The sequence below is a fragment of the Mobula hypostoma genome, chromosome 23 (genome assembly GCF_963921235.1).
Source record: "Mobula hypostoma chromosome 23, sMobHyp1.1, whole genome shotgun sequence".
In the NCBI taxonomy this organism is placed as follows: Eukaryota; Metazoa; Chordata; class Chondrichthyes; order Myliobatiformes; family Myliobatidae; genus Mobula; species Mobula hypostoma.
Window position 1 is genome coordinate 30489223 of NC_086119.1, and position 25683 is coordinate 30514905.

General features: G+C 44.7%; 1 protein-coding gene across 3 annotated transcripts in view; it reads left to right on the forward strand.

Moving 5' to 3' along the window:
* si:ch211-283g2.1 (sodium- and chloride-dependent GABA transporter ine) overlaps positions 1-25683 on the forward strand; it is a 131676-nt gene that overhangs the window by 97467 nt on the left and 8526 nt on the right. For 2 of the 3 annotated variants that reach the window (XM_063031307.1, XM_063031309.1), the window contains exons 6-12: positions 2819-2922; positions 5321-5445; positions 8129-8241; positions 12984-13124; positions 16869-16968; positions 22297-22397; positions 23357-23524. In XM_063031307.1, the coding sequence (XP_062887377.1) occupies positions 2819-2922; positions 5321-5445; positions 8129-8241; positions 12984-13124; positions 16869-16968; positions 22297-22397; positions 23357-23524 (852 nt within the window). Of the gene's footprint in view, positions 1-2818; positions 2923-5320; positions 5446-8128; positions 8242-12983; positions 13125-16803; positions 16969-22296; positions 22398-23356; positions 23525-25683 lie in introns of all 3 variants that reach the window. The other variant, XM_063031308.1, reaches the window with a different exon arrangement.

Below are 25683 nucleotides of genomic sequence, written 5' to 3' on the forward strand. Positions count from 1 at the left end.
CTCTTTACTTTGAGATTCTTGTAAACATCCATGGATAACAGATTCATCTGGGCTCTGGAGTCAAGCTTGAATGGAATTACTGTCTCATTCACAGTCACTGGAACAATCCATTCTGTCTTACCAGCACCAGCAGCCTGTAGAGAATCCACAAAGACTTCCTCCATTCCTTCAGCAGCAGTGTGCACCTTTCTGTTGGTAGCCCCAGCTTTGCAGGACTTTGCAAAACGATTCTTCTTCCCACAGTTATTTACAAATTTACAGAATGGCTTCAGCTCGACCACATTTTACTCGGGAAACTTTAGCCCGCCAAGAGCATGTCTCCCATTCACCAACATCACTTCCAGTTCCAGGTGAATCATCCGCATTGCGCACTGGGAACTGAAGTTCTTTTATTATGTGCATACATAATAATTGAATTTAATTTAAATTGAATTGAATTGACTTTATTTCCTACATCCTTCACATACATGAAGAGTAAAAATCTTTATGTCACGTCTCCATCTAAATGTGTCATGTGCAATCATAATAATTTATAATAAATAGAACAGTCAATGTAATATGGAGTACACTCAAATCAGTGTGAGTTCATCAGTCTGATGGCCTGGTGGAAGAAGCTGTCCCGGAGCCTGTTGGTCCTGGCCTTTATGCTGCGGTACCGTTTCCCGGATGATAGCAGCTGGTTGGGATGGCTTGGGTCCCCAGTGATCCTATGGGCTCTTTTTACACACCTGTCCTTGTAAGTGTCCTGAATCATGGGACATTCACACTACAGGTGCGCTGGGCTGTCCACACCACTCTCTGCAGAGTCCTGCGATTAAGGGAGGTACAGTTCCCATACCAGGCAGTGATGCAGCCAGTCAAGATGCTCTCAATTGTGCCCCTGTAGACAGTTCTTAGGATTTGGGGGCCCATACCAAACTTCCTCAACTGTCTGTGGTGAAAGAGGCGCTGTTGTGCCTTTTTCACCACACAGCCGGTGGGTACAGACCACGTGGACTCCTCGGTGATGTGGATGCTGAGCAACTCGACCTACATATCTTTAGAGTGTGAGGAAAGCCAGAGCCCCTGAAGAAATCCCACCTGCTCACATTGAGAATTTGTATACTCTATTCGGACGCCATTTGAGGTCAGGATTGAACGGGGGCTGCTGGAACTGTGTGGCAGCAGCACACTACACTGGGCCACACTGTGTCGTTTTAGCCACCTAGCGGATGGGACTTGCTGTGCACCATCCAAATGACGGCAGGAATCAACAACTTGCCACGGAGTAATACCCTGCCGCTGTGAATTAGAGGCGTACTACCCAGTGAACCACAAGTTCTAAGTCGTCGACAAGTTTGCCAGCTTTGAGTTTAGGCCACCAGTTCTAGCCCAGAGGTTTGCTTTAACCACTCTTAGAGCTCATCTGGTTGCGATTGTGCACAGCAGATACCTGTTTGATCTCAGTTTTGTTCCTCAGAGTTGTACATTTTTCCCTGCCATTCAAAGTTGTTTTACTGTGCTGTTAGTACTTTAGTTGTGTTTAAACAACAGGATTTAGAAAGCACACAGTGTTAAAAGCAACTCTCATAAACAATGATCAGCATGAACAATTTCTGTCCCACTGTGTTCAACTTAGTGATTGTGCATTTAAGCTCCTGGTATGGAAGATTATGTAACTACAGCTTCCACTAACACTTTCATATAAAATGTAAACATTTTACACACTTCTTTACAATGCAGTTTATCTTTTTGGTGATTTATTATTCATTTAATGAGGCAAAGGGAAGAGTTCTCCTTTATATTTCAATGGTTCAGTTTAATGTCAGAGAAATATTTACAATATACATCCTGAAATGCTTTTTCTTTGCAAATATCTACAAAAACAGAGAAATGCCCCAAAGAATGAACGACAGTTAAACGTGAAAACCCCTAAGTCCCCCCCCAGCTCCCCCTCCCACGCGTAAGCGGCAGCAAGCAACAATTCCCCCCTCCCCCCCACCGGCAAAAAAAAGCGCACTCGCCACCGAGCACAAACGTGAGCTAAGTGATAGCAAAGACACAGACCTTGCAGATACCCCAAAGACTCTTGTAATTCATCCGACATTCGGCAACCCACAGGTTCACTCTTTCTCTCATAAGGGAGAGGGAGGTGTCCCCCATTTTCACAGTGAGCGGGAGACATAACAACAACCCGTTAAAAAGTCCGTTTTGTTGCTTTTTACGAGCTCTGTGGCCGAAGATCGCAAAGATGTCAGGTCTTCGGGCCGACAGCGAAAGATTTTCTGGCCTCCCCGACGACACACGAGTCTCCTGCCATGTGTCGTCTTAATGCCATTTGTTCTGGTGTTTAGGATCTAAGAGTAAAAGACAGCCTGCAATACTCTAGTTATTGGGTATTGAGTGATAGCGTTAGGATGCCTTTTAAGGTTGATTAAGCATTCATGTCAAGAGCTTAAGTAAGTATCAGACTGAAGCCATTATCAGGAGAACTGGTGAAGGATCTTGGATCTGAAACATTCACTCTGTTTCTCTTTCCACTGCCTGGCTTTTGGTGTAATCTTTGTTTTTTTCCAGATCTCCAGCAATGACAGTACTTTCATTTTCAATAGATCTAACCGAGGACTGAAGCTTCAGGGCTGTTCAGAGGAAGGGAGAAGATTTTTTTTCATAAAACCATTCAGGCATTTTGCAGTTGCAGTTGGTTCGGTATAAATGATAATGGTTATGTCGTAAAGCTTCCCAACAATGCCTCACTCATAACAGCGCCAATGCTCTCTGCACTGCAGCTGCTAATTTTTGCTCTGGTTCCAACTACAAACCTTTGTTTTCTTCTCAGGTCTGGGTTTATGCTGCAGTTCAAGTCTTCAATTCCCTGGGTATTGGTTTTGGCTCATTGATTTCCATGGCGAGTTACAACAAGTTCAACAACAAAATACTTAAGTACTTTCTTCTTTTTCTTGTTTTGCCTTTATAAGTTGTACCAGTCTTCGTTTACTGTGGTCAACATAGCCCAGCCAAGGAAGTCCTGTGCCAAAATAAAACTGAATGTACTGGAAGTACTCAGGTAGCTTCTGTGGAGTTGAAGGAAGATGAGGGTAACATAGCAGGTCAAAGGCATTTCATCAGATCAACAGCTAGAAACTTCAGTGGTTTCTCTTCCCCACAGATGCTGCCTAACATGCTGACTATCTCTTGCATTTCCGTTCTCAGCCAGGTTTGTATCATCTGCTGTACTTCCCTTCTAAATCCTGTACTGTATCCCTTTTTGATTCCTGTTTCAAATGGGTTCTATGTTCGGACTGTCAAATGGGTTCTATGGTCGGACTGACAAATGAAGGAGGTATTGCGATTTCCCTCGGGATTCTCCCAGCTCTCGGTTGCAGTGAGGCCCCATATTTTCAGTACCATGAAAAGTACAAAAGATAGTCAATGCACGTGCACGAAAGCTTACCTCAGTACTACCAAACCCACAGAAGGCCATTCATGGTTCACACAAAAATCTGTTGCTTAAAACTGGGAAACTGGTCCAGAGCAGGATGAAGGGGTAATAACAACAGATTATGCATTAGAACGTAAGAAATTGGACCAGTGACCAGCCAAATGGCTTCTTAAGCTTATTGTGTGATTTAAAGAGACCAAGATTGATCTTCACTTCCCTGCCCCTTACTATAACTCATACTGCCCAAACATCCATGGCTCTCTCTCTTCTGTTACTCAGTAAAAAAACATCAACAGCTCTCAGGACAGGGAATCTCAATCTTACACGCATCTCTGAGTAAAGCAATCTCTTTTCATTTCAGTCTAGGGACTATGGTCTCTGGTTTTAGATTGTCCAGCCAAGCATGGCAACCTCTCAGCAACCACATTATCAATCACTCTGTGATATTTCATACACCTCAAGACTTAACCCATGCTGGTATATTTAAAGGGTGACTCTGTTTTAAATACAGTGCCACATGATCTGAGTTGTAGTGATGGTTTACAGAGGATTGTTAACCCATTGATCACTAAAACAGTCACGCTGTGTTGAACTCCTTGTTTGAGTCAAAAAAAATTACACAAAAAAACCTAATCATTACACCACTTGTCCTCCTAAACCACAGAGAATGTGAACGCCGTTCACTCCATTTCTCCTCTTGGAACAGACTTCATCCTAGGAATCAGACTGGTGAATCCTTCTTCGGTTCTCTGTCTTGCTAAAGGTGGCCAACACTGTACAACTGTCAGTACCTCCAGTTGAACTCTGTCTTTTTGTGTGTTTTCCCCTAGCTGTCAGTCTGTGTTTTGTATTGCCAATTGCTCCTGTCCCCGCTCCTACTCTACTCCGGTCCCTGTATTACTGAGTACTCCATCTCTCATTATTACCTGTATTGCTGCCACCTGTATCTCATTGTGCTCCACCTATCATCTGCCTCTCTGTTTATTGCTCAGTGTATTTCAGTCCTGTGCTTTCACCTGTTTGTGGCCAGATAGTGCCAGTGAATTTTCCTGAGCCTTTCCAGCATTTGTATCTGTACTCTGTCTGTCTGAATATCAACTCTGCCTGTTTCCTGATTCTGGTTTTTGGATTTCTCTGGATGTTTTGATCTCTGTCTGAACTTTGACGCTGACTTTGTTTGCACCTCAGGATTTGCTACTCAATTAGTATCACTGTGTGCACAGTAGTGACTCTGCGATTGGATCCCTGCTCCAGTGGCCTGACAACATCATATTCCCAATGGGTCACACCAAAACAGCATAGCAGCAATGTTGCAGTGAACATTCTTTGAGCAATAGACATTCTCTATTCAATAGACATAGCCTGATCGATGGTCCTCCTCAAGCAACTGGCATTCGCTTAGCAAAGAGCTTCTCTGAGCAATGCATGTTCTCTGAGGAATAAATGTTTTCCAAGGATCTCTGAGCAAAGAACACTTAGTGAGCAATTGGTATTCCCTGAGCAATGGGTATTCTTTCCTCAAAGGATGTGTGAGAAATAGCTGTTCACTGAGCTACTGACACTCTCTGAGCAATACACACTTTCTACTCAGCAGATATACCCTGAATAATGGCTGTTTCTCAAACAAATGACAGTCCCGAAGGGATAGATTTTCTCTGAGTAACGGGTGATCTCTGGGCAATAAAAATTCTCCAGCCAATAGACATACCCAGATGATAAAAGTTCCCTGTACAGAGCACTACCCCCCCCACCCGCACAAATTAAAATTTAACCCCAGAGTTAAAGGTAATGAGTTAGAAACATTTCTGTTTATAAATCTCAAATGTTTGATTAATTTGTACACATACTGTTCACTGCCACAAAGTAATACCTGGCAATGGTTTTTCAATTTCCTTGCAGTGATACATTAGCCATCTCACTGACGAATACAGCCACAAGTATACTTTCTGGATTTGTTATCTTCTCTGCTTTTGGATACTTGTCCCAAATGATTAACGTTCCAATCCATGAAATCGCTGTGGATGGTGAGTGAGTGAGTGTACAAGGTGCACACGAGGTTGTGTAAATTGGTGAGATCTGAACTAGGCTGACATGTTTTAACCACAGAGGGTATGGGATGTGTTAATTGCACATAGACATATTTCTGTTGCCAATAATTTCAACAAGATCAATTATAAACATCAAACAGAGTGCATGGATATACAGGATTTCAGGCATTTCATCTTGCAGTGTAGCAAAAGAAAGTAAAGGGCAAAATTCCTCAACGCGTTCAGTGAGTGAAGGAGGGTGGAGTTTGAATTCTGCTCTTTACTGATGCGAGCTCAGCCAAGACAATGACACAAATAATCTCTGCTCTTCTGGGTGAGAGAGAGAGAAAGGAGAAACTGGGTCAAAGTTCTGGCTGTCGCTCACTGCCCAGCAAGGACTCTAGCTATGTGGTCAAAAGAGATACGGCCTATGATGTCCTAACTTCTGAAGTTGGGTAGTTTACCAGTCCTTGTGTCACTGGAGTCTGGGTTCTCCATAGAAAACCTACAGCACAATACAGGCCCTTCGACCCACAAAGCTGTGCCGAACATGTCCCTACCTTAGAACTATCTAGGTTTACCCATAGCCCTCTATTTTTCTAAGCTCCATGTACCTATCCAGGAGTCTCTTAAACGACCCTATCGTTTCGACCTCCACCACCGTCGCCGGCAGCCCATTCCACACACTCACCACTCTCTGCGTAAAAACTTACCCCTGACATCTCCTCTGTACCTTCTTCCAAGCACCTTAAAACTCTGCCCTCTCGTGCTAGCCATTTCAGCCCTGGGGAAAAGCCTCTAACTATCCACGCAATCAATGCCTCTTATTATCTTGTACTCCTCTATCAGGTCACCTCTCATCCTCCGTCGCTCTTTTGGTGCACTAATCGTAGTGCTTATTACACTATTGTCCAAACTGATGTTAGAAAAATAAATTCTGGAACTGGGTAAAAATCCACTAACTACAGCAGAGTGGAATTCTGCACAGCAGTTTATGAGAGAGAACAGGGTCGGTGTGGTTTCTTTTGGGGCTGGATGCAGCGAGCTCACCTCATGGCTATCAATGTAGAGCTGCAGGAGAGGCCAGCACAGAGGAGAGGAAGGTGTTGGGGGTGGGAGAGGGGGAGAGAGACACACCAGTCTGAACAGGCCTGATAAACTCCTATCCTGTGGGTGACCCCACAACACAATGGGCCGGCAACCGAACAAGGACCCAGCAATCACAACAGGAGGTTCAGACTTGATTTCAAAGCTGGCTGCAGTCACCTCCATAATAGTGATCACAGGACATGGTGGCTGGGAGCTACTGCGAGTGGAGCCGTGATATATTATTATTATTGATTTACTATTGTTGCACGTACCAAGATATATAGCTCCATAAGATATAGGAGCAGAATTAGGCCGTTCGGTCCATTGAGTCTGCTCTGCTGTTCCATTGTGGCTGATCCAATTTTCCTCCCAGGCCAGATCTCCTGCCTTCTCCCCATATCCCTTCACGACCCGAACAGCTTACTGACCGTGCAGACCTTTAGTCATTACCTCAATCCCAGACCCTGCACAATGTTCTTGTCAGCCACCTACAGGAAAGATTGAACGAGTGCAGAGAAAATTTACAAGGATGTTGCCAGGACTTGAGGAACTGAGTTATAGGGAAAGGTTGAGACTATTGCCTGCAGCGCAGGAGAAGAAGAGGAAGATGTTACTGAGGGGAACAAATGAGGGGTGTAGATAGGTGAATACATGCAGGTTTTTCCCACTGAGGACGGGTAAGGCTAGAAATAGAGGTCATACAATAGGTTTAGGGTGAAATATTTAAGGAGGTTCTGAGGGGGAGCTTTTTCACTCGGTGTGGCACGAGCTGCCAGCGGAAGTGGTAGATGCAGGTTCAACTGTCACACTTGAGAAGTTTGGATGGGTATGTGGTTGGGAGAGGTTTGCAGGGCAGTGGTCTGGTGCAAAAGTAGATGGGCCTAGGCAGAAGGCCAGGTTGACATGGACCAAGAGGCCTGTTTCTGTGCTGTGGTACTGTGTGACTTAATGTGTTCCCGGGTGCTTTGTGCGTGAACAGGTAAGGTCGTCTCTTTTCTCCCTGGCAAAGCTCCACTGTCTACCAGCAGTGGAGGAGATACATGCTGCACAGGCGGTGACTCACGAGTTGTGCAGCTGTTGCTAGCCTGTGACAAATAGAAGGCAAAAGCATCTGGGGCAAAAACAGCATGAAGTGGGGGCAAAAACAGCATGAAGTGGTGCCAATGCAATCTAATGTGTGGAAAACCAATCTCTGGGAGGCATGCACATAAAAAAACAAATGGACCTAATTTCTCGGCTTCAGTACCTTCCTCACATGTAATAAATAGGCCACTCTGACAACTTTTGTTATATAGGAAGACTGTAGGTCACAATTGACTCCAAGTGCTCGTGCAGAAACTGGAGCCTGCAGCCTACTTGTCTCAAATGCTCAAATGTGTAACACAAAATGAAAACTAAGGAAGAGATTCCCGATTGTCAGCAAAGCTGTATCCAGCAAGAAATCAGCAGCTTCAGTGGAAAGGGAGGGGAGAAAATGGCAAAAAATAAGGGACTCCATTTGTCTGAAACACCATTTTTTACTTGTGCTGAATATTTTATTGCTTACTAACACTGTGTTTGGTAATTCTTAAAATGTTTTTCTTTCCTTCAGGCCCTGGATTAGTGTTTGTGATTTACCCTGAAACCTTTGTTACAATGCCTGTCTCCCCGTTGTGGGCGATACTGTTTTTCACCATGCTGCTGTTTTTGGGACTTGACAGTCAGGTAAGAATCACTATTAAACTCCACACCTTCACTTGGACAGTGTTGACGGCTGAAAGGGAGCACCTGCTGCATCCAGTTCAAATTATGCACAAGCTGGAGCTGATAAGCCGCATTGTCATTTGCATTCTGAACTAGTCAAAACTTCTGCTGCAAGTTGAGACACGGGAGAGTGCAGATGCTGGAATCAAGAGCAAAATAAGAAGCACTCCAGAAACTCAGTGAGCCAGACAGCATCCGTAGAGGAAAATGGATACTGATATTTAACAAGATAAGAGGCCATGGTATTACAGGATGGATAGAGAATTGGATATTCGGCAGGGAGCTAAGAGGGGGAATAAAGGGAGCTGTTTCTGATTGGCTGCCGATGACTAGTGGTGTTCCGTTAGGGTCGATGTTGGGACCAATTTCTTTAGAGATTGTGGAGATCAGGTCATTGGGTATATTTAAGGCAGAAGTCGATAGGTTCTTTATTAATCAGGGTGTGAAAGGTCATGGGGGAAGACAAGGGTATGGGGTAGGGAGGGAACTGGATTAGCCATGATGGAATAGACTCGATGGGCTGAATGATCAAATTCTGCTTCTATGTCTTATGATTCTGATTCTGACATTGAGCTACTAAACCAGCAGTTGTGGGGGATTGATTATTGATCGAGAAGCAGGTGTTCAAATTCACTGTGGGAAGTTAATTTCAAATAATTGAGTAAATAATGGAATAAAAAGCAAGTATTGGCAACAGTGATGGTGGAGCTACTGGATTGTTCTAAAAATCTATCACATTGGTCGGGGACCATGGGGGGGTGGAATTGGTCATCTTACCAAATGGGTTACCCCAGACTTTACCAATGTGACAGAGTCTTAACCACCTCCTCAATTCAGGGTTAATTATGACTAAGCACTAAATGCCCGATTTGCTGCTGACATCCTATGAATGAATTGTTCAGAGACAACACAAAGCACAGACTATCATCTCACCACAAATCCTCTCAGTCCCTAGATCACGGCAGACAAGGGAAAATTACTTTTCAGAAATGTAATTTTCTGTTCCCCCCACTTCAGAAAACACAAGCACATTTGTCTATGCAAATGCTGAAATCAAGAAAATACCTCTGTCAAATATAAAAGCTCCATTTAATAAGTCAAGCAGGTAACAAATTATAATTTTTCACAGACCAAGTAACAAAGGCACTCGTATTTCTGTCCGATTATTGTACAGTACTTGCGCTCACAATGTAGTCTCCTCTACATTACGGAAACCAACCACTACTTATGGCTTTACAATCCATAAGGTTGTTCCTGAGCTCTCAGTTGCCTCTTGCTGCAATTCTCCATCCAGCCCTCACTCTAGGTTCAGTCTATGTTCCAGTAAGGCTCAATGTCACTCTGGCTTTGGTCTCACTCTAGGTTCAGTCTATGTTCCAGTAAGGCTCAATGTCACTCTGGCTTTGGTCTCACTCTAGGTTCAGTCTATGTTCCAATAAGGCTCAATGTCACTTGAGGAACTGCATCTAACATCAGAATAGGACTTTCGGATTCAGTACTTTCAAATAATCAGCCATTCCAGCCTTACATCACATTTCTGGCAGGGGTTTCTTCTCCTCTGTTATTGCAAATTTTATTAGTCTCTGCACATTTACACCTCCCCCTGCCCCCCATACTTGCCTTGCCTATTCTCTTTCAGCCACACCATCCCCAGATACACCTGCTGGGACCTCTGTCAGGAGAGAGCCCTGCAGGAGGTGCCTTTTACCTGAGCTAATAATAAACTACAGCTCCTCCTGCTGTGTCAGCAGTTTACAAATGATTTCACTATGGTAAACAGCATATGAACTTCCAGGCCAATAGGCATCCGTTAGTCTTGCGAGACCATGGATCTGCGCCCGGAAAGTCTTCACTCTCCAGGGCACAGGCCTGGGCAAGGTTGTATGGAAGACCAGCAGTTGCCCATGCTGCAAGTCTCTCCTCTCCACGACACCAATGTTGTCCAAGGGAGGGGCATTAGGACCCATACAGCTTAGCACCAGTGTCGTCGCAAAGCAAAGTGTGATTAAGTGCCTTGCTCAAGGACACAACACGTTGCCTTGGCTGGGGCTCGAACTCATGACTGTCAGGTCACTAGTCCAATGCCTTAACCACTTGGCCAAGTGCTGAAATAAATAACCTGGTCATCTACTTCACTATTACTGTCAAATTTTGAATAGCAAAGATATCCCGTCATGTTTTTCTATGACTGTGAAAACTTCAAAATTATTTCTTCAGCTGTGAAAGAATTTGTACACTGAACACCTTACTTACAGATACAAATCTTTTCTCTCTCCTTTCAATTGCAAATGTAAATTTTATTGTTCATAAATGGCATCAGATATGTTAGCCCATTTCTTCTGGATATTGAGTGATCAACAAGATGCTGGAGGAACTCAGCAAGTTGAGCAGCATCTATGAGGGGGAAAAAAGAGTTGCCAGTATTTTGAGTTGAAAGCCTCCATTAGGATTGGATACTTCCCATCTCCTCCACCTGCTTCTTATTGGATTCCTGCCCGCAGATTTGCCTAATTAAAGAAACCATTCAACAGGTGCCTGCTTGAAAAGAAGTGTTACTTTTATATTCTCCAGGCAACTCAGATTCAAAAATTAAACAGGAAATATCTTTTTAATTAAGAAGGCAAGCCAATCTTGGCTGTGCATCTGAAATGCATTACTTTTTCTATAAATGTGACATAATTATATTTTGAATGTTTCACTCCCACCTCACACTGTTTACATTTCAATGGCTCTCCCCTAATCAGCCAACAACCTTAGGATCATGTCAGGCTATAACTAGCTCCAGTATCTTTATTACTCACTGAGTAATGTTTGACAGCTACTGAAAAAAGAAGGCGTACAATTTTAATAATATTTATGATTCACTTTTACTTTTTGTATTTGTATTGAGTTGAGTTATTGTTGTTCCTTTCCGGGCACAACCTTGCTGTTTCTTTTTCCAACGCTTAACCCAGCAAAGAGTCAGCCGGATTTGAACCTGGGACCACTCACCTTGAAGTCCGGTGCTGAAACCATGACACCACCGGTCAGCAAGTGTATTGAGTTGTAATAAGGAAGAGAGGGTTAGGGTTATGAGATTTGACTATTGGCTATTGACGGCAGGCATGGCTGAGTTGGGGACATCGATGAGGGGGAGAGGGTTGATGAATTGGATGATGGTTGGATGTTGGGGTGGTCACTGATTTGGGGTAATCGACTGAGGGGAAATCAGTGATTGAGGGAGGGAGCACTGCTGAACTGGGAGAGAGATCAGCGACTGGGAAGTTGCCAGTGACTCAGAATGTGAGGTTTGTGCTATCAAGGCTTGGCTCCTGAGAGTAGCTCGTGAGGGAGGGAAGGGTTGGAAGAGTCAAGCTAAGGTCATAGGCTTGGTGGGTGATGGGTGAGTCAGGAGCATGGATGAGGAATGAGGCGAGCAAAATAAAGAGAACCGATCTCAGTCAGGTTCTCAACACTAGGCTGATACCCACTTGAAATCAAGCTTGAGAAGAGAGGGTAGAGCTTCTGAAACCTGAATGAAGTAAGAGGGCAGCAGATGAGCACACTGAACAACATGGTGTACAGCCTCGCGGCAACACTTTAACTGAGCCACACACACAAAAAGCTGGAGGAGCTCAGTAGGTCAGGCAGAGTTCATGGAGGGAAATGAACGGTCAACATGTCCTTTTGAAAGGCTTTGGCCCAAAGCCTCAATTGTTCATTTCCCTTCATAGGCGCTGCCTGCTCTTCCGAGTACCTCCAGCATTTAGTGCAGGTTGCTCAAGATTTCCAGCATCTGCAGAATCTCTGGTTTCTACTTTAAGTGGACAGCACAGCAGAAGTGAGCCCAACCTAGAACATGAACTTCATGTTCTAAGTGTAAGTGCAATCATGACCAGAAGCTGCAGAAAGAATCAAACTTCCTAGGATGCATAGAGAAAGCCAGTTCTATGTGATCAGATGACAGGGCACATCTCCTCACTTTGTACTATCAGCAAATTGGGACTCGTTATCTGTTGTAAATGTCTCAGGTTTAACCTGCTGCTCAAGTGGGCAGATTTTCTGGTCTGGGAGATGGAGGTCCATGGAGAACCCACGGGCTCAGAAACTCAAGCAGCCAGCCGTAACACACTACTAAAGGCTCAAGTCTGTCCTCATCCAAGTCTTTAGTAGAGATCGCAAGCAGAAGTGATCATATCCCTGCATCGTGTGGCACTCCAGCAGTAACAGTCAGCCTACCTAATCATTGTCTTCTGCTCTTCATCAGTGCTAGTATGTGACTCCCCAACTCCATCAATCCTTATTTTATGTCAGAAGTTTTGTTGTAGATGTTGTGTCAGTGACTGAGCCATAATGTTAACTTTAGTCTGCTGATTGTTCCCGTCATTTTCTACTTTACTTCAGAAGTCCAACATATGTTTTTTTTTGCTTTTTTTCTAGGGGACGTTATGAGTCAAATCTCAGTATGGCGGACAGGAAATGAGTTGCAAAAGCCAAGGTCTACAAATCTTCCTTGAAATGTAGTTCAGGTTACCACTTAGCTGCTCTCAGCTATGATCTAGTAAACTGCTCAAGTAGGGAATGAGGAATAAATGCTGCCTTTGCTAGCAATGCAATAAAAGTAATGGGATTTTAATGCAACAGATGTGCTTCCTCAAGAAACCAAGAACATTATTTGAAATATGTTCATGAAGTCATCTGTTTTTTCTCTTCCTACTCTGCAGTTCGCCATGGTTGAGGTGATGGCGACAAGCCTCATGGACACGCACAACAAATACCTATTAAAATACCTGAAGAGGAAGGAGTTTGTGGTTTTGGTTGTCTGTGCGGTGGCTTTCCTTTTAGGAATTCCAAATGTGACCCAGGTAAATGTCTTCCATCAACCATCACTCAATCAACCCATGAATGGGTTTTAATCTCCACAATGTTAGATGAGCTTACTTGGATCCAACTACCAGGGAAGCTGTCTCTTTTATCCTAGCATTTGCTGCTTTGAGTGAAATATGTGAGTAGTTTTCTCCTATAACAATCTTTTTTCTGAGTTCACTCTGAAGCTGTTCTCTGGGATAAGTCTCAGAGAGCAGCACCACTCAGGACCCCTTTAAGGAGTTTATTAAAAACTGGCCAAACACCACAAATAAAATAATGCAAATATAGGCAATATAAATTATAACACATATGAAGTTGCATGATGTTATCAAAGACATGATATGAAATGTTGAGAGTTTCTCCTCTCTTATAGGACCTCTCTCTGCTGTATCTTACACACTTAAACCTTTAGATTCAGCTGCCAGACCCTCTCTCCCCTCAAGTTTTCAGCTGCCTTACCGGTTACTCTTTTAACTCTAAGCATTATTATCCTTCAAGTGCAGATCGCTTGAGAAGGAACTTACCATGCCAAGTTAGGGGACATAGCTTCAAAGTTCATGGGAATAGATTTTTCTCTCTCTCCTTTTTCTCCCTCTGTCTCTCTCACTAAAACCCCTTGCCCATCCTCTGGGCTTCCCCCTCCCCCTTTCTTTCTCCCTAGGCCTCCTGTCCCATGATCCTCTCATATCCCTTTTGCCAATCGACTGTCCAGCTTTTGGCTCCATCCCTCCCCCTCCTGTCTTCTCCTATCATTTCGGATCTCCCCCTCCCCCTCCCACTTTCAAATCTCTTACTAGCTCTTCTTTCAGTTAGTCCTGACGAAGGGTCTAGGCCCAAAACGTCAACTGTACCTCTTCCTAGAGATGCTGTCTGGCCTGCTGCATTCACCAGCAACTTTTATGTGTGTTGCTTGAAATTCCAGCATCTGCAGATTACCTCGTGTTTGCGAGATATGAGGAGAAACTGTTTTACCCAAAAAGTAAATTCTGTGGAATTCTCTGCTCAAGGGAAGCAGTAGGTGTTACCTCATTAAATATATTTCAATCACAGCTAGCTAGATCTTGGCATAGCAGGAGAATTAAGGGTTACGGGTAAAAGGCAAGTAGGTGGAACTAAGTCAACAGCCTTGTTGAGTTGGGAATTCTTTTCACATGGGGGGGGTGTTAACAACTGTGTTGTGATTTTTTTAGTTTTGTCTGTGTGGGAGGGTTTGATGTTCCTCTTTGAATGACCTCCATGGTTTTCTTTGTTTTCTGGCTATCTGGAGAAGACAAATCTCAGGGTTGTATACTGCATACCTACTTTGATAATAAATGAGCCTTTGAACTTCAATTAGCCAAGATCTTATTGAATGATGGAGCAGGCTCAACAGGCCAGATGGCCTAATCCTGTTCCTAAATCTTATGACCACTCAGGTTATTCTGCATCTGGTTCCTCACAGGGTGTCATTTCCATGACTTAACTCTCAACTACAGCAGCTGTTCTCTCTCCCTAGGCATCCTTTTCTTGTAATCCAAAGAAAACCACACCTGTAACAATATGATTAACACAACCTTCCCTTTTGATGGTACCAACCTCCAAATTGTTTTTTTTCCCCTTTCCTGCTCACAGTGTGTTTGAAACATTTATCTCTGATGCTGGGCCCCACAGCACCTTTGAACAGGAATCTCCGTCAACCTTTTGTTCATTTTTCAGTCACGATGAATCAGATATTTTTGCTGCAGGCATCTGACTACAAACACTTTGATAATTTAATATTTGCACAATTTTAAGTGGGCTTAATTATACTATTGAATAATAATGAACATTTGAGTTGGGAATGTGAGCCTATCGTAAATGTCAAACTGTTCTACGAATTTGCAGCTTATTTTAGTCAACAGCCTCTTCTTTCCCTGTAATCTTATCTAGAATTTCTACCCAAATGCCCCAAGTTAGAACAGATATCCACATTTCATTTCCATTGATTCAAATGACATCATTATAATACAAATCCTCCCAGTCAGTGAAAGATACTTATCTGAATCATTCCACCATGGAATCATAGCAACATAGAAAACCTACAGCACAATACAGGCCATTTGTCACACAATGCCGTGCCGAACATGTACTTACTTTAGAAATTACCTAGGGTTACCCATAGCCCTCTATTTTTCTAAGCTCCATGTACCTATCCAGGAGTCCCTTAAAAGACCCTATCATTTCCGTCTCCACCACCGCATTCGCCAGCAGACCATTCCATGCACTCACCACTCTCTGCATTAAAACTTACCCTGATATCTCCTCTGTACCTACTTCCAAACACCTTAAAACTGTGTCCTCTCATGGTAACGACTTCAGCCCTGGGGAAAAGCCGCTGACCATCTACATGATCAAAGCCTCTCATCATCTTATACACCTCTATCAGGTCACCCCTCATCCTCCATCGCTCCAAGGAGAAAAGGCCAAGTTCACTCAACCTATTCTCATAAGGCATGCTCCCCAAACCAGGCAACATCCTTGTAAATCTCCTCTGCACCCTTTCTATCCTTTCTGCAGTGAGGTGACCAGAACTGAGCACAGTACTCCAAGTGGGCCCTGACCAGGGTCCTATATAGCTGTAACATTACCTCTCGGCTCTTAAACTCAATCCCATGGTTGATGAAGGCCAATGCACCATAAGCCTTCTTAACCACAGAGTCAACCTGTAGCAGCTTTGAGTGTCCTATGGACTCAGACCCCAAGATCCTTCTGATCCTCCACACTGCCAAGAGTCTTATCATTAACACTATATTCTGCGATCATATTTGACCTACCAATATGAACCACCTCACACTTATCTGGGTTGAACTCCATCTGCCACTTCTCAGCCCAGTGTTGCATCCTATCAATGTCCCGCTGTAACCTCTGACAGCCCTCCACACAATACACAACAACCCCAACCTCTGTATCATCAGCAAATTTACTAACCCATCTCTCCACTTCCTCATCCAGGTCATTTATAAAAACCACGGTCACTTTAATCCATAGTGCCTTATCATTTGCTATTTTGACCGTGAAAGGAAAATGGCTGCATTGAAGAGGGTACAGTGCTCTTTCAGTGGAGAAGAGCACATTCCAGTTTATGGTTTGTTCATCTGGTGCTTCATCTTATTCATATATTATATTTTATTTAGGGACAATTATGCTTCAATAAAAATGACCATGGGTATACACTAGCTTACTTTCTTTTCACTATATGGACGTGGGCAGGGTGTTTCATATCGTGGGGGAGGCTAACACAGCCTCAGAATTCAACAACGTCCCTTTAAAATAGAGATGGGGAGGAATTTCTTTAGCCACCAGTGGGTGGTGAATTTGTGGGATCCATTGCCACAGACGATCGTGGAGGCCAAGCCGTTGACTATATTTAAGGCGGAGATCGATAGGTTCTTGATTAGTATGGGTGTCACAGATTACAGGGGGCAGGCAGAAGAATAGAGTTGAGAGGGATTATAAATCACCCAAGATGCAATGGCGGGACAGACTTGATGGGCCAAATGGCCTAATTCTGCTCCTATGTCTTATGGCTTTGTATACCTCATCTTACAGAGGGATGTATTAACAATCGTCTATCAATTATGCTTATTTGTGTCTAATGGTCTTCCTCCACTCTTTCAATATTTTTGTGAGTTTTAATTTAATCTTGGTATCTTTCAGTTGAGCATTGGCACACCTGTAACATCCTGTCTCCATCACATGCCTCAAACATCATGTTGTTTCAGGGTGGGATTTACGTTTTCCAGCTCCTGGATCATTACACCGCCCAAATATCCATCGTTTTCCTCACCTTTTGTGAGGTGCTCGCAGTTTGTTGGCTTTATGGTAAGTCACTGTCAGTCTTATTGTCAATATACAGACGTTGTAGATTTGATCAAATTGATTGGTATCAAATGCATAACATGCAGCAGTCCCTGGCCGGAAAGCAGTTGGTGTAATCACTGTCATGGCAAAACCTATCAAGCAATGGAAAACAATGTTTTTACCCTGATCGGTATGGGAATTAAATTAAATTTATCCTCCTGTAATGCATAGACTTCCCCTGAGTTTACCCCACTGCGCTGGAACTATTAAGGTGACGTACACTGGGAAGCCACTGGAAGGGACAATCACAACTCAGGACCCTGAGAAGGATGTCATATTGAATGATTTCTCACAGCAGCCACGATCTGTGTGCTGGAGAAGGCGGGTGCTTAATCGAGCTACCCCAGCCGCCCCCGATCATACAGGGACGACAGCTGCACCTGCACAGAACCTAGTGCATCCTGCTCACAGTCAGGTGGCAGCCAGGATAAGATTCAATATTCAGGATTATTTCATTGTCATTCTCCAGTGCAAGAGTGCAAAGGAGATCAAAATTATTGTTGCTCTGGATCCGGTGCAGCATCAAAAGAAACCAGTGAGCTGAAAGAGCACAGTAAACAAAAACACAATGAAACAACCCTATAAAAGACCATGTACAAGTGATACTCTGAGTGTGGCCGTATATACGTAAGATTAGCTTATAAACATGAACTGATGATATATATGAAAGCACCTGGTTTCCTTGGCTCCATAAGTCTCGGGAAGACACGCTCCGGTCCCACCAAACCCATAAGATTGAGACAGCCCTACCACCCTAAACCCCGGTAATTTGCTACCCTGTTGCAACCCAGTGCCAAGAAGTAACAGACAGCACACTGCATACGATTAAAGGAATTATATTTATGAATCTTAACTAAAAGGTTAGTAAAAAAAAACTAAAAAGGGCCCATGATAACTAAACAGTCAAATGTGCACAAGTTGGAGCTCAACTCTTCCAAAAGTCAAGCATATCCACCGATCCTCAGTAGACCCCGGCACCTTGCTCCATCAAATCACTGTTCCCCACTGGGTCAAATCCCACGACCGGTTCTCTCTTCATCTCCCGCCGAACAAAGGACCCCAGCTCCCACCGGTGTCAGGCACACTACATCTAAACCTGCTCCCCTGATTGGACGGCTCACATTGCAAAGCTCCCATTATCTCTGACCGTAACCCAAACATTGCTTCTACAGAAGGACCGTTACGTTAGCAGTGAAACCTTTCCCAGGGTGTTACATGTACATAAAGTGAAACTAGACACAGGAGTATCTGTACACAAGGTGACTCTGAGAACAAGTGATAAAGTGACAAAAGTGAAACTTGGCAAGAGGAATTAAAGGGAATGGTTGAAGGCAGGTGAAAATGAATACCTGGCAGCCCTGCTGAAAGGTTGCACCAGAGACAAATGTAGCATTTTCAATCTGAAAGTTGAAAGAGTGCAGAGAAGGTTTACAAGGATGTTGCCAGGACTTGAGAAACTCAGTTACAGAGAAAGATTGAATAGGTTAGGACTTTATTCTCTGGAGCGTAGAAGAATGAGGGGAGATTTGATAGAGGTATATAAAATTATGATGGGTACAGACAGAGTGAATGCAAGCAGGCTTTTTCCACTGAGGCAAGGGGAGAAAAAAACCAGAGGACATGGGTTAAGGTTGAGGAGGGAAAAGTTTAAAGGGAACATTAGTGGGGGCTTCTTCACACAGAGAGTGGTGGGAGTATGGAATGAGCTGCCAGACGAGGTGGTAAATGAGGGTTCTTTTTTAACATTTAAGAATAAATTGGACAGATACATGGTTAGGAGGTGTATGGAGGGATATGGTCCATGTGCAGGTCAGTGGGACTAGGCAGAAAATAGTTCTGCATAGCCAAGAAGGGCCAAAAGGCCTGTTTCTGTGCTGTAGTTTTTCTATGGTTTCTATGAAGGCTGTGCCAAGTGAATCAGCGAGGCCCACATAGCTGTACGTAGTTGGATTAAGGAAGGATATGCCTTCTCATTCTCACTCCCAGCCACTCTCACCAATATTAAACCATAAGTTTGCATGTGCAACCATAAAATTAAAGCAGGATCAGTTACTCCTGTGAAGCCAAGCACCTGAGGTGAACTTTGCAGGGACAGACAGGGACAGAGACACGGACGGCGGGTGGGGGGGCGGGGGAAGAGAGACAGAAAGGGGAGAGGGGGGAGAGGGAGAGGGAAAAAAAACAACATCTAGAAGGAACAGTTAGGACCTCCTTGGTCCTGAGATGCCTGGATGATCCTGGTCCAAGATCACCAGATCTTCAGTCCTGACAGAGCACATGCATAGAGGGCCAACTCCAAGCTATTGTCAGCTTGTTCATCAAAGCACAGGAGAAGGCACATAAGTCTATGAATCTGCCCCACTGCACAAATTCTAAGAATAAAAGATGCTAGAGAACATAAAGCAGTTCTCATATCTCCCGAGCCACCATTCGATGTAAGCAGGGACTGAAGCTGAAAATAACCACTACTTTCTGTTTGAAGGTCAGGACCTCAGACCTGGCACAATACTCTGGCAATCCAGATGCCTACAGTGATCTCTACCCTCCTGAGACCTTGGCCACCTAGCACAGGGAACTCAGGGCACAGGAAACGCACCATTATTGCGACAATATCCTCCAAACTCACTGGGAGGATGAGTGAATCACTGTCAGTGTCCCGTCCCAGACCAACATCCGCAGTTACACTCAGTCAGTCACAGCAGACGTGTCACATCACCTCCACGCCCAGCAGCAGGATCCCGGGACAGGTAATCCATACTGAAAGAGATCTCGTGGTACTCAGAGATACACTCACAGCTTCTGTGAAAAAATGACATATCCACACTAATTCCTGGGAGTTGCGGACCTATCACTGCTCAGAGTAGGGAAGGAGCATATTGAGAACCCTAGGGTCTTGTGTTGGATGCACAGAGAAGGGTTACATCACCTGACAAACATCAAGTAGCTCCTCCTCTCTCTGTGGGAAGTTTGTAGCTCCCACATCAATCATCACAAAGCCAGCAGAACTAGAGTGGGTGTTAAGTTACCTTCAATCTGCAGGGACGTCCCAGTAAGGGGCAGTGAACTTTCACTGTTTGCAAATAGCCCGATCATGCTTAATACACAAGAATATTCAGTGTTTTTTTATGTTATAGCACACATAGTTCCATTATCTATCCATTTTGGAAGTATTTTGCTTAACTAAATCAAAGAGTTTGCTGAGGGAAAGTTTGTGTTTTGCAGACATTAGCTGCAAATTTCAAGATTATCTTCACAGAGACAAGATCTCTTAGGAGAAATGAAATGTGCAGAAACGGGGGATTGCATTGTACTAATTCATTCCACGTTATCTGAGCAGTTTAGTCCTGCGGACAGCCTCCTGAAGGAGGAAAGTGAGGACTACTGATGCCTGTAACCTCGCAGTAATCTGGCTCTTATCTTTCCAGACAAGTGGCAAACCAGAAGCAAGTTTAATATCACCGGCATATGTCATCAGATTTGTTGTTTTGCAGCCACAGTACATTGCCACACATAATAGTAAAAACTGCAAATTACAATACGAAATATATATTAAAATTTTAATTAAGTAAGTACAGTAGTGCAAACAAGAAAAAAATAGTGAGGTAGTGTCCATGGGTTCATTGTCCATTCAGAAATCTGATGGTGGAGGGGAAGAAGCTGTTCCTGAAACTTAGCAATCCTTCTGCCATTCATTCAGGCCTTCCCTGTGCAATCATTTAAATTCTGATCCCCATTCCCATTCCGACATGTTGGTCCATGGCCTCCTCTTCTGCCATGATGAGACCACTCTCAGGGTGGAGGAGCAACACTTCATATTCCATCTAGGTAGCCTCCAACTTGATGGCATGAACATCGATTTCTCCTTCTGGTAACTTTGTTCCCCCACCCCCTTTCCATTTTCTTCCATTCTCTACTCCGGCCTCTTCCTCTTCTCCTCGACGGTCTATCACCTGCCCCTGGTGCTCCTCCTCCTTCCCTTTCTCCCATGGTCCACCCTCCTCTCCTATCAGGTTCCTTCTTTCTCAGCCCTTTGCCTTTTCCACCTATCACCTCCCAGTTTCTTACTTCATCCCCCTCACCGCCCCCTCGAGCTGGCTTCACCTATCACCTTCCAGCTTATGGCTTGTCCTCTTTCCACTCCCCCCATCTTTTCATTCTGACATCTTCCCCCCTCCTTTCCAGTCCCGATGAAGGATCTTGGCCCAAAACCTCGGCTATTTATTCCTCTCCATAGATGATGCCTGGCCTGTTGAGTTCCTGCAGCATATCGAGTGTGTTGCTCCTGAAACGTTGAGTGTGTTTCTTCAGACCCCTGAATCCCTTCCTTGATGGTAACAATGAGAAGAGGGCAGATCCTGGGTGATGGGGGTCCTTCACCATTGATGCCACATTTTAAAACACTGCCCTTTGAAGGGGTCCTCCATGCTGGTGAGGTTAGTGCCTATGATGGTGCTGGCTGAGTTTACAACTTTCTGCAGCTTTTTCCGATCCTGTGCGGTCACCCCTCCACACCAGACGGTGATGCAACCTGGTAGAATGCTCCCCATGGTACATCTGTGGAAATTTGCAAGAGTTGGTGACATATTAAGTCTCCCAAACTCTAAGAGAAACATAGCTGCTTGTCGTGCCTTCTTTGTAATTGCATCAAAATGTTGAGCCCAGGGTAGATCTTCAGAGATGTTGACACTCAGAAGGTGAAACTGCTCACCCTTTCCTCTTCTGATCCCTCCATGAGGACTGGACTGGTGTGCGTGTTCCCTTGACTTCCCCTTCCTGAAATTCACAATTCATTCTTTGGTCTTACTGACACTGTTGATACATCACCACTCAACCCGCTGACCTACCTCACTCCTGTACGCCTCTTCGTCACCATCTGAAATTCTGCCGACAATAATCGTGTCACTGGCAAATTTACAGATATCGTTTGAGCTGTAACTAGACTCGCAGTTTATAGAGAGAGGAGAGCGGTGAGCTAACCACACGTCCTTGAGGTCCGCCAGTGTCGATTGACAGCAAGCAGGAGATGTTTTTTTTCCGATCCACACTGAATGAATAATCTGTCACTGATGCTGAATTCTTTTAGTGGTTCCAACTGCTGCAGAACCTGTTCAAAATCTTGCAGACACTTCCTGCCACGAAACTGGTTCATTTAAAGCCGGCGAGTACAAAACCTGTTTTGATTTTGAACAGGTTCTTTTGATTTAAAACACCCTGACCCAGCAACATGTTAAGTTATTGCCCGTGGAAATTGCAGCGTGATTTTACAAAAGACGGTTTCCTGTTTTGAAGGTGTCTCTCGGCTGTCACAGAACATCACAGAGATGCTGGGAAAACCACCAAACATTTACATCCGTGTGTGTTGGCTTGTGCTGTCTCCCATACTGGTACTTGTAAGTTCACCTTACCTAGTTCAAGATTTTAAAGTGTATGTCACATGGCCCTGCGGCGTTTGAGTCTAGTTTTAACCAATGACTTTTGATGGGCAAAGATTTGGCTTGAATGTGGTAGGCCAAAGGTCCCAGGTCTGTGCTGTACAAAATCTATGGGGCCGTCATTTAAAATAGTAGTTGAATATTTAAAACATTATAGATACCGGAAACCTGAAATGAAATCAAAAAAGCTTGGAATGGCGAAGCTGTGGGGCCCCTGCCACCCGGCTCCAGCAACTCGACTCGGCCTCTGACCTCGAGTGCTGTCTGCCTTCAGTTTGCATACCCCGCCAGTGGCAGGGGTGCTCCAGTTCCTCCCAGGCCACAAGGACATGCAGGTGGAACGAATGGCTGCTGGAAGCGACCAGACTTGGAAGCGAAAGAACCCAAAGGGGAAGTGGATGGGTGCGGGAGACAGAATGGGTCACAAGGAAAATAAGTAGGGGATCAGGACTGATAGATTTGCTCTGACAGACAGTGTAGACTTGATAGGCTGAATGGCCTCCTCCATGTCATAAGGAGCCGCATTAGTGGGTCCAGCTAATTTAACTTGTATTGCTTTATATCGATTTTTTAATTCCACTCTGGTCTCACTATGTTACTCAGTTAAATTGTTTTATCTATGCTTATTACTAGAAGCATCAATGTCCTTCCAAGGCAGCTGCCAGGATTGATGCTACGCACAGTTTGCGAATCTGCTTCGTGGACAGGCTCCTCGCAGAAGCTCTGGCCATTCCATCAGTCCGCCAGCAATATTTTGGTTTCTGCAAGTTCTTTTGCCCCTCACTATTAAGATCCCCTAACGTGAAATATAATCATCCAGAATTACTTTTCTCCCTCCCCAAGACTGTGGCAGAATACTGCATGAATTTGGATGTTTTGGATCTTTAATTCCTTGGTCCTCTTCATCCCCCCCTCAGGTCCTTGCTGTGTGCATTGTCCTCGACTTTGAGACTGTACGTTACGGCACCTACAGCTACCCAGAGTGGGCCCAGAGCCTCGGTTGGATCATCACCCTCGCTTCGCTGGTTTGGATCCCGACTGGGGCTCTCCACACACTGCTCACATCCAAAGGCTCCTTCTGCCAGGTGAGTTGCCCCAGCAGCAGGCGTCGGTGGCCATAGACAGCCGTGAAAGCCAGCTCGTCTGCACTTCCACACAAAATGCTGGAAGCACTCAGCAGCTCGGCGGGCCTCTGGGGAAATAGAACCTCTCGCCCATCCCTGAACCAAGCAGCAACTTTGACCAATGTTAAAGCCCCAAGCTCGAGAACTTCTCCCTAAACCACTCCATCTGCCTGCTTCCTTCCTCATTCACTCCTCAAGATTCAGGTACATTTATTGTCAAAAACTGTATAAATTACACAACCTTGAGATTTGTTCGCTCACAGGCAGCCTCAAAGCAAGAAACCCAAAAGAACCTGATTAAAGAAAAAAAATTAAAATAAAAGACCAACACCTGATGCGCAAGAGAAAGGAAAAAAATACAAACCATGCAAACAATTGAAGAGAACAGCAACATTCTGAACCAAAATTGAGGCCTCAGATCCGAACCTCAAAGCAGCCCGGAGTAGGCCCAAAGCCTCACTTATCGGTTCGTCATATTAGTGGCATGGATCACAGCAGCTGGGCAGTTCTCATAGCCTCAGCGCCATGGAGAGAGGAGTGACCATCATGGAGAAAAAGCTCTCATCTTGGATCCTGATACCCTGTCTTTTCAGTCCGAGTCAGCATTTAAATTGATCAAACAATAGGCAGCAGAAGGCTCCAGCACCCTGCAGAGAGGAGTGAACAACGTGGAGAGTGAGTGAAATTGGCTCTTGCCTCCGATCTGGGCTGGCGTTTAAATTGTCTAGACAGCAAATCGTACCTCTCACTAGGACCCAGCTGCCGCGAAAGGCTCCACGCCTAGACCACACGGCCCAGTGCTCGCTCTGGGCCCAGATTTCGCCGCCCAGCCCGAAGCCACTCTCAAGCACCAGATCAGCTTGGCAGCCAGAGCAGTCCAACCTCACACCCAGGCGGTTCATATCGGCATCAGAACTCCATTTGCAACGATTCTGCAACATGTCTTGGCTCATCCTCTGAACTCGCCTTGCCATTGCTCGCCCCTCCACTGTTTGCAGAACTAATTTAACACAAATTACCTGAGAAGAGGTGTTTTTAGTGATGTTTTTTGTTGGATTTTTTTATCTTTTTAGCATTTAGTAGCGCCATCTTAACCAGAAGTTTAAGACCTAGCCGTCTGGCCACGCTTTTGTTCATCCATGCTAACATCTCCTTCTGTGGGTAAATGACAAACTTTGTTGAGAATACTTTGAGAATATTCCTTTCCGTCAACAGAGTTTCTTCAGTGCAAATGATGGCTGTTGTTAAAAGGGTCCAATCCACATCGAAGAAACTGGAACACTTCCCTGGAAATACTGGGTCATGCCACAGGACGGGTTAGATGGAGATGATACAGTAGGACAGGAGGATGTGAAAGTTAGCATGGATTGAATAGTTTTATGCTCAGTCTCAGAGCAGTGTCCTAGGCCCAGACATTTTCAACTGCACATCAAGGACCTTCCTTCGAAGGGGCAGAAGTGAGGGTTTTTGTTGATGAACTGCACAATGTTCAATTGCACTCACAGCTCCTCAGACAAGGAGGCAGTCCATGCCCACGTAGAGCGAGCCGAGGCACGGGCTGATAAATACCAAGTAATAACTGTGCTAGGAAAGTGCCAGGCAGTCGTCATCTCTAACAAGAGAAAGTCTTGCCATCTTTCCTGGGCATTCATTTCCAAGTCCCACACCATCCGCATCCATTGATCAGAAACTCGGACAGACCAGCCACATAAACGCCACAGCTGCAAGTGCAGAGCAGAAGCTGGGTAACCAGCAGTGAGCTCCTGCTACCCCAAAACCCTTTCACCATCTGCAGAGGAGTCCTGTGATGGAATACTTTAACTCGCCTAGATGTGAATGCAGAGCCACCCAGGAAAAAGAAGACCACCCCCCCCCCCCCCACCCTGGATAGTCTCCCTTCTCCCTTCTTCCATGGAGCAGAAGATACAAAGGACTGAAAGCACAGACCACCAGGCACCAGGGCAGCTTCTGCCCCACAGTTATAAGACTATTAAACAGTTCCCCGGTATGATAAGATGGACTCTTGACCTCAAAGTCTACTTTGCTATGATCTTGCACTTTACCTGCACTGAACTTTCTCTCGAGCTTTTACGCTTTATTCTGAATTGTCATCATTTTAC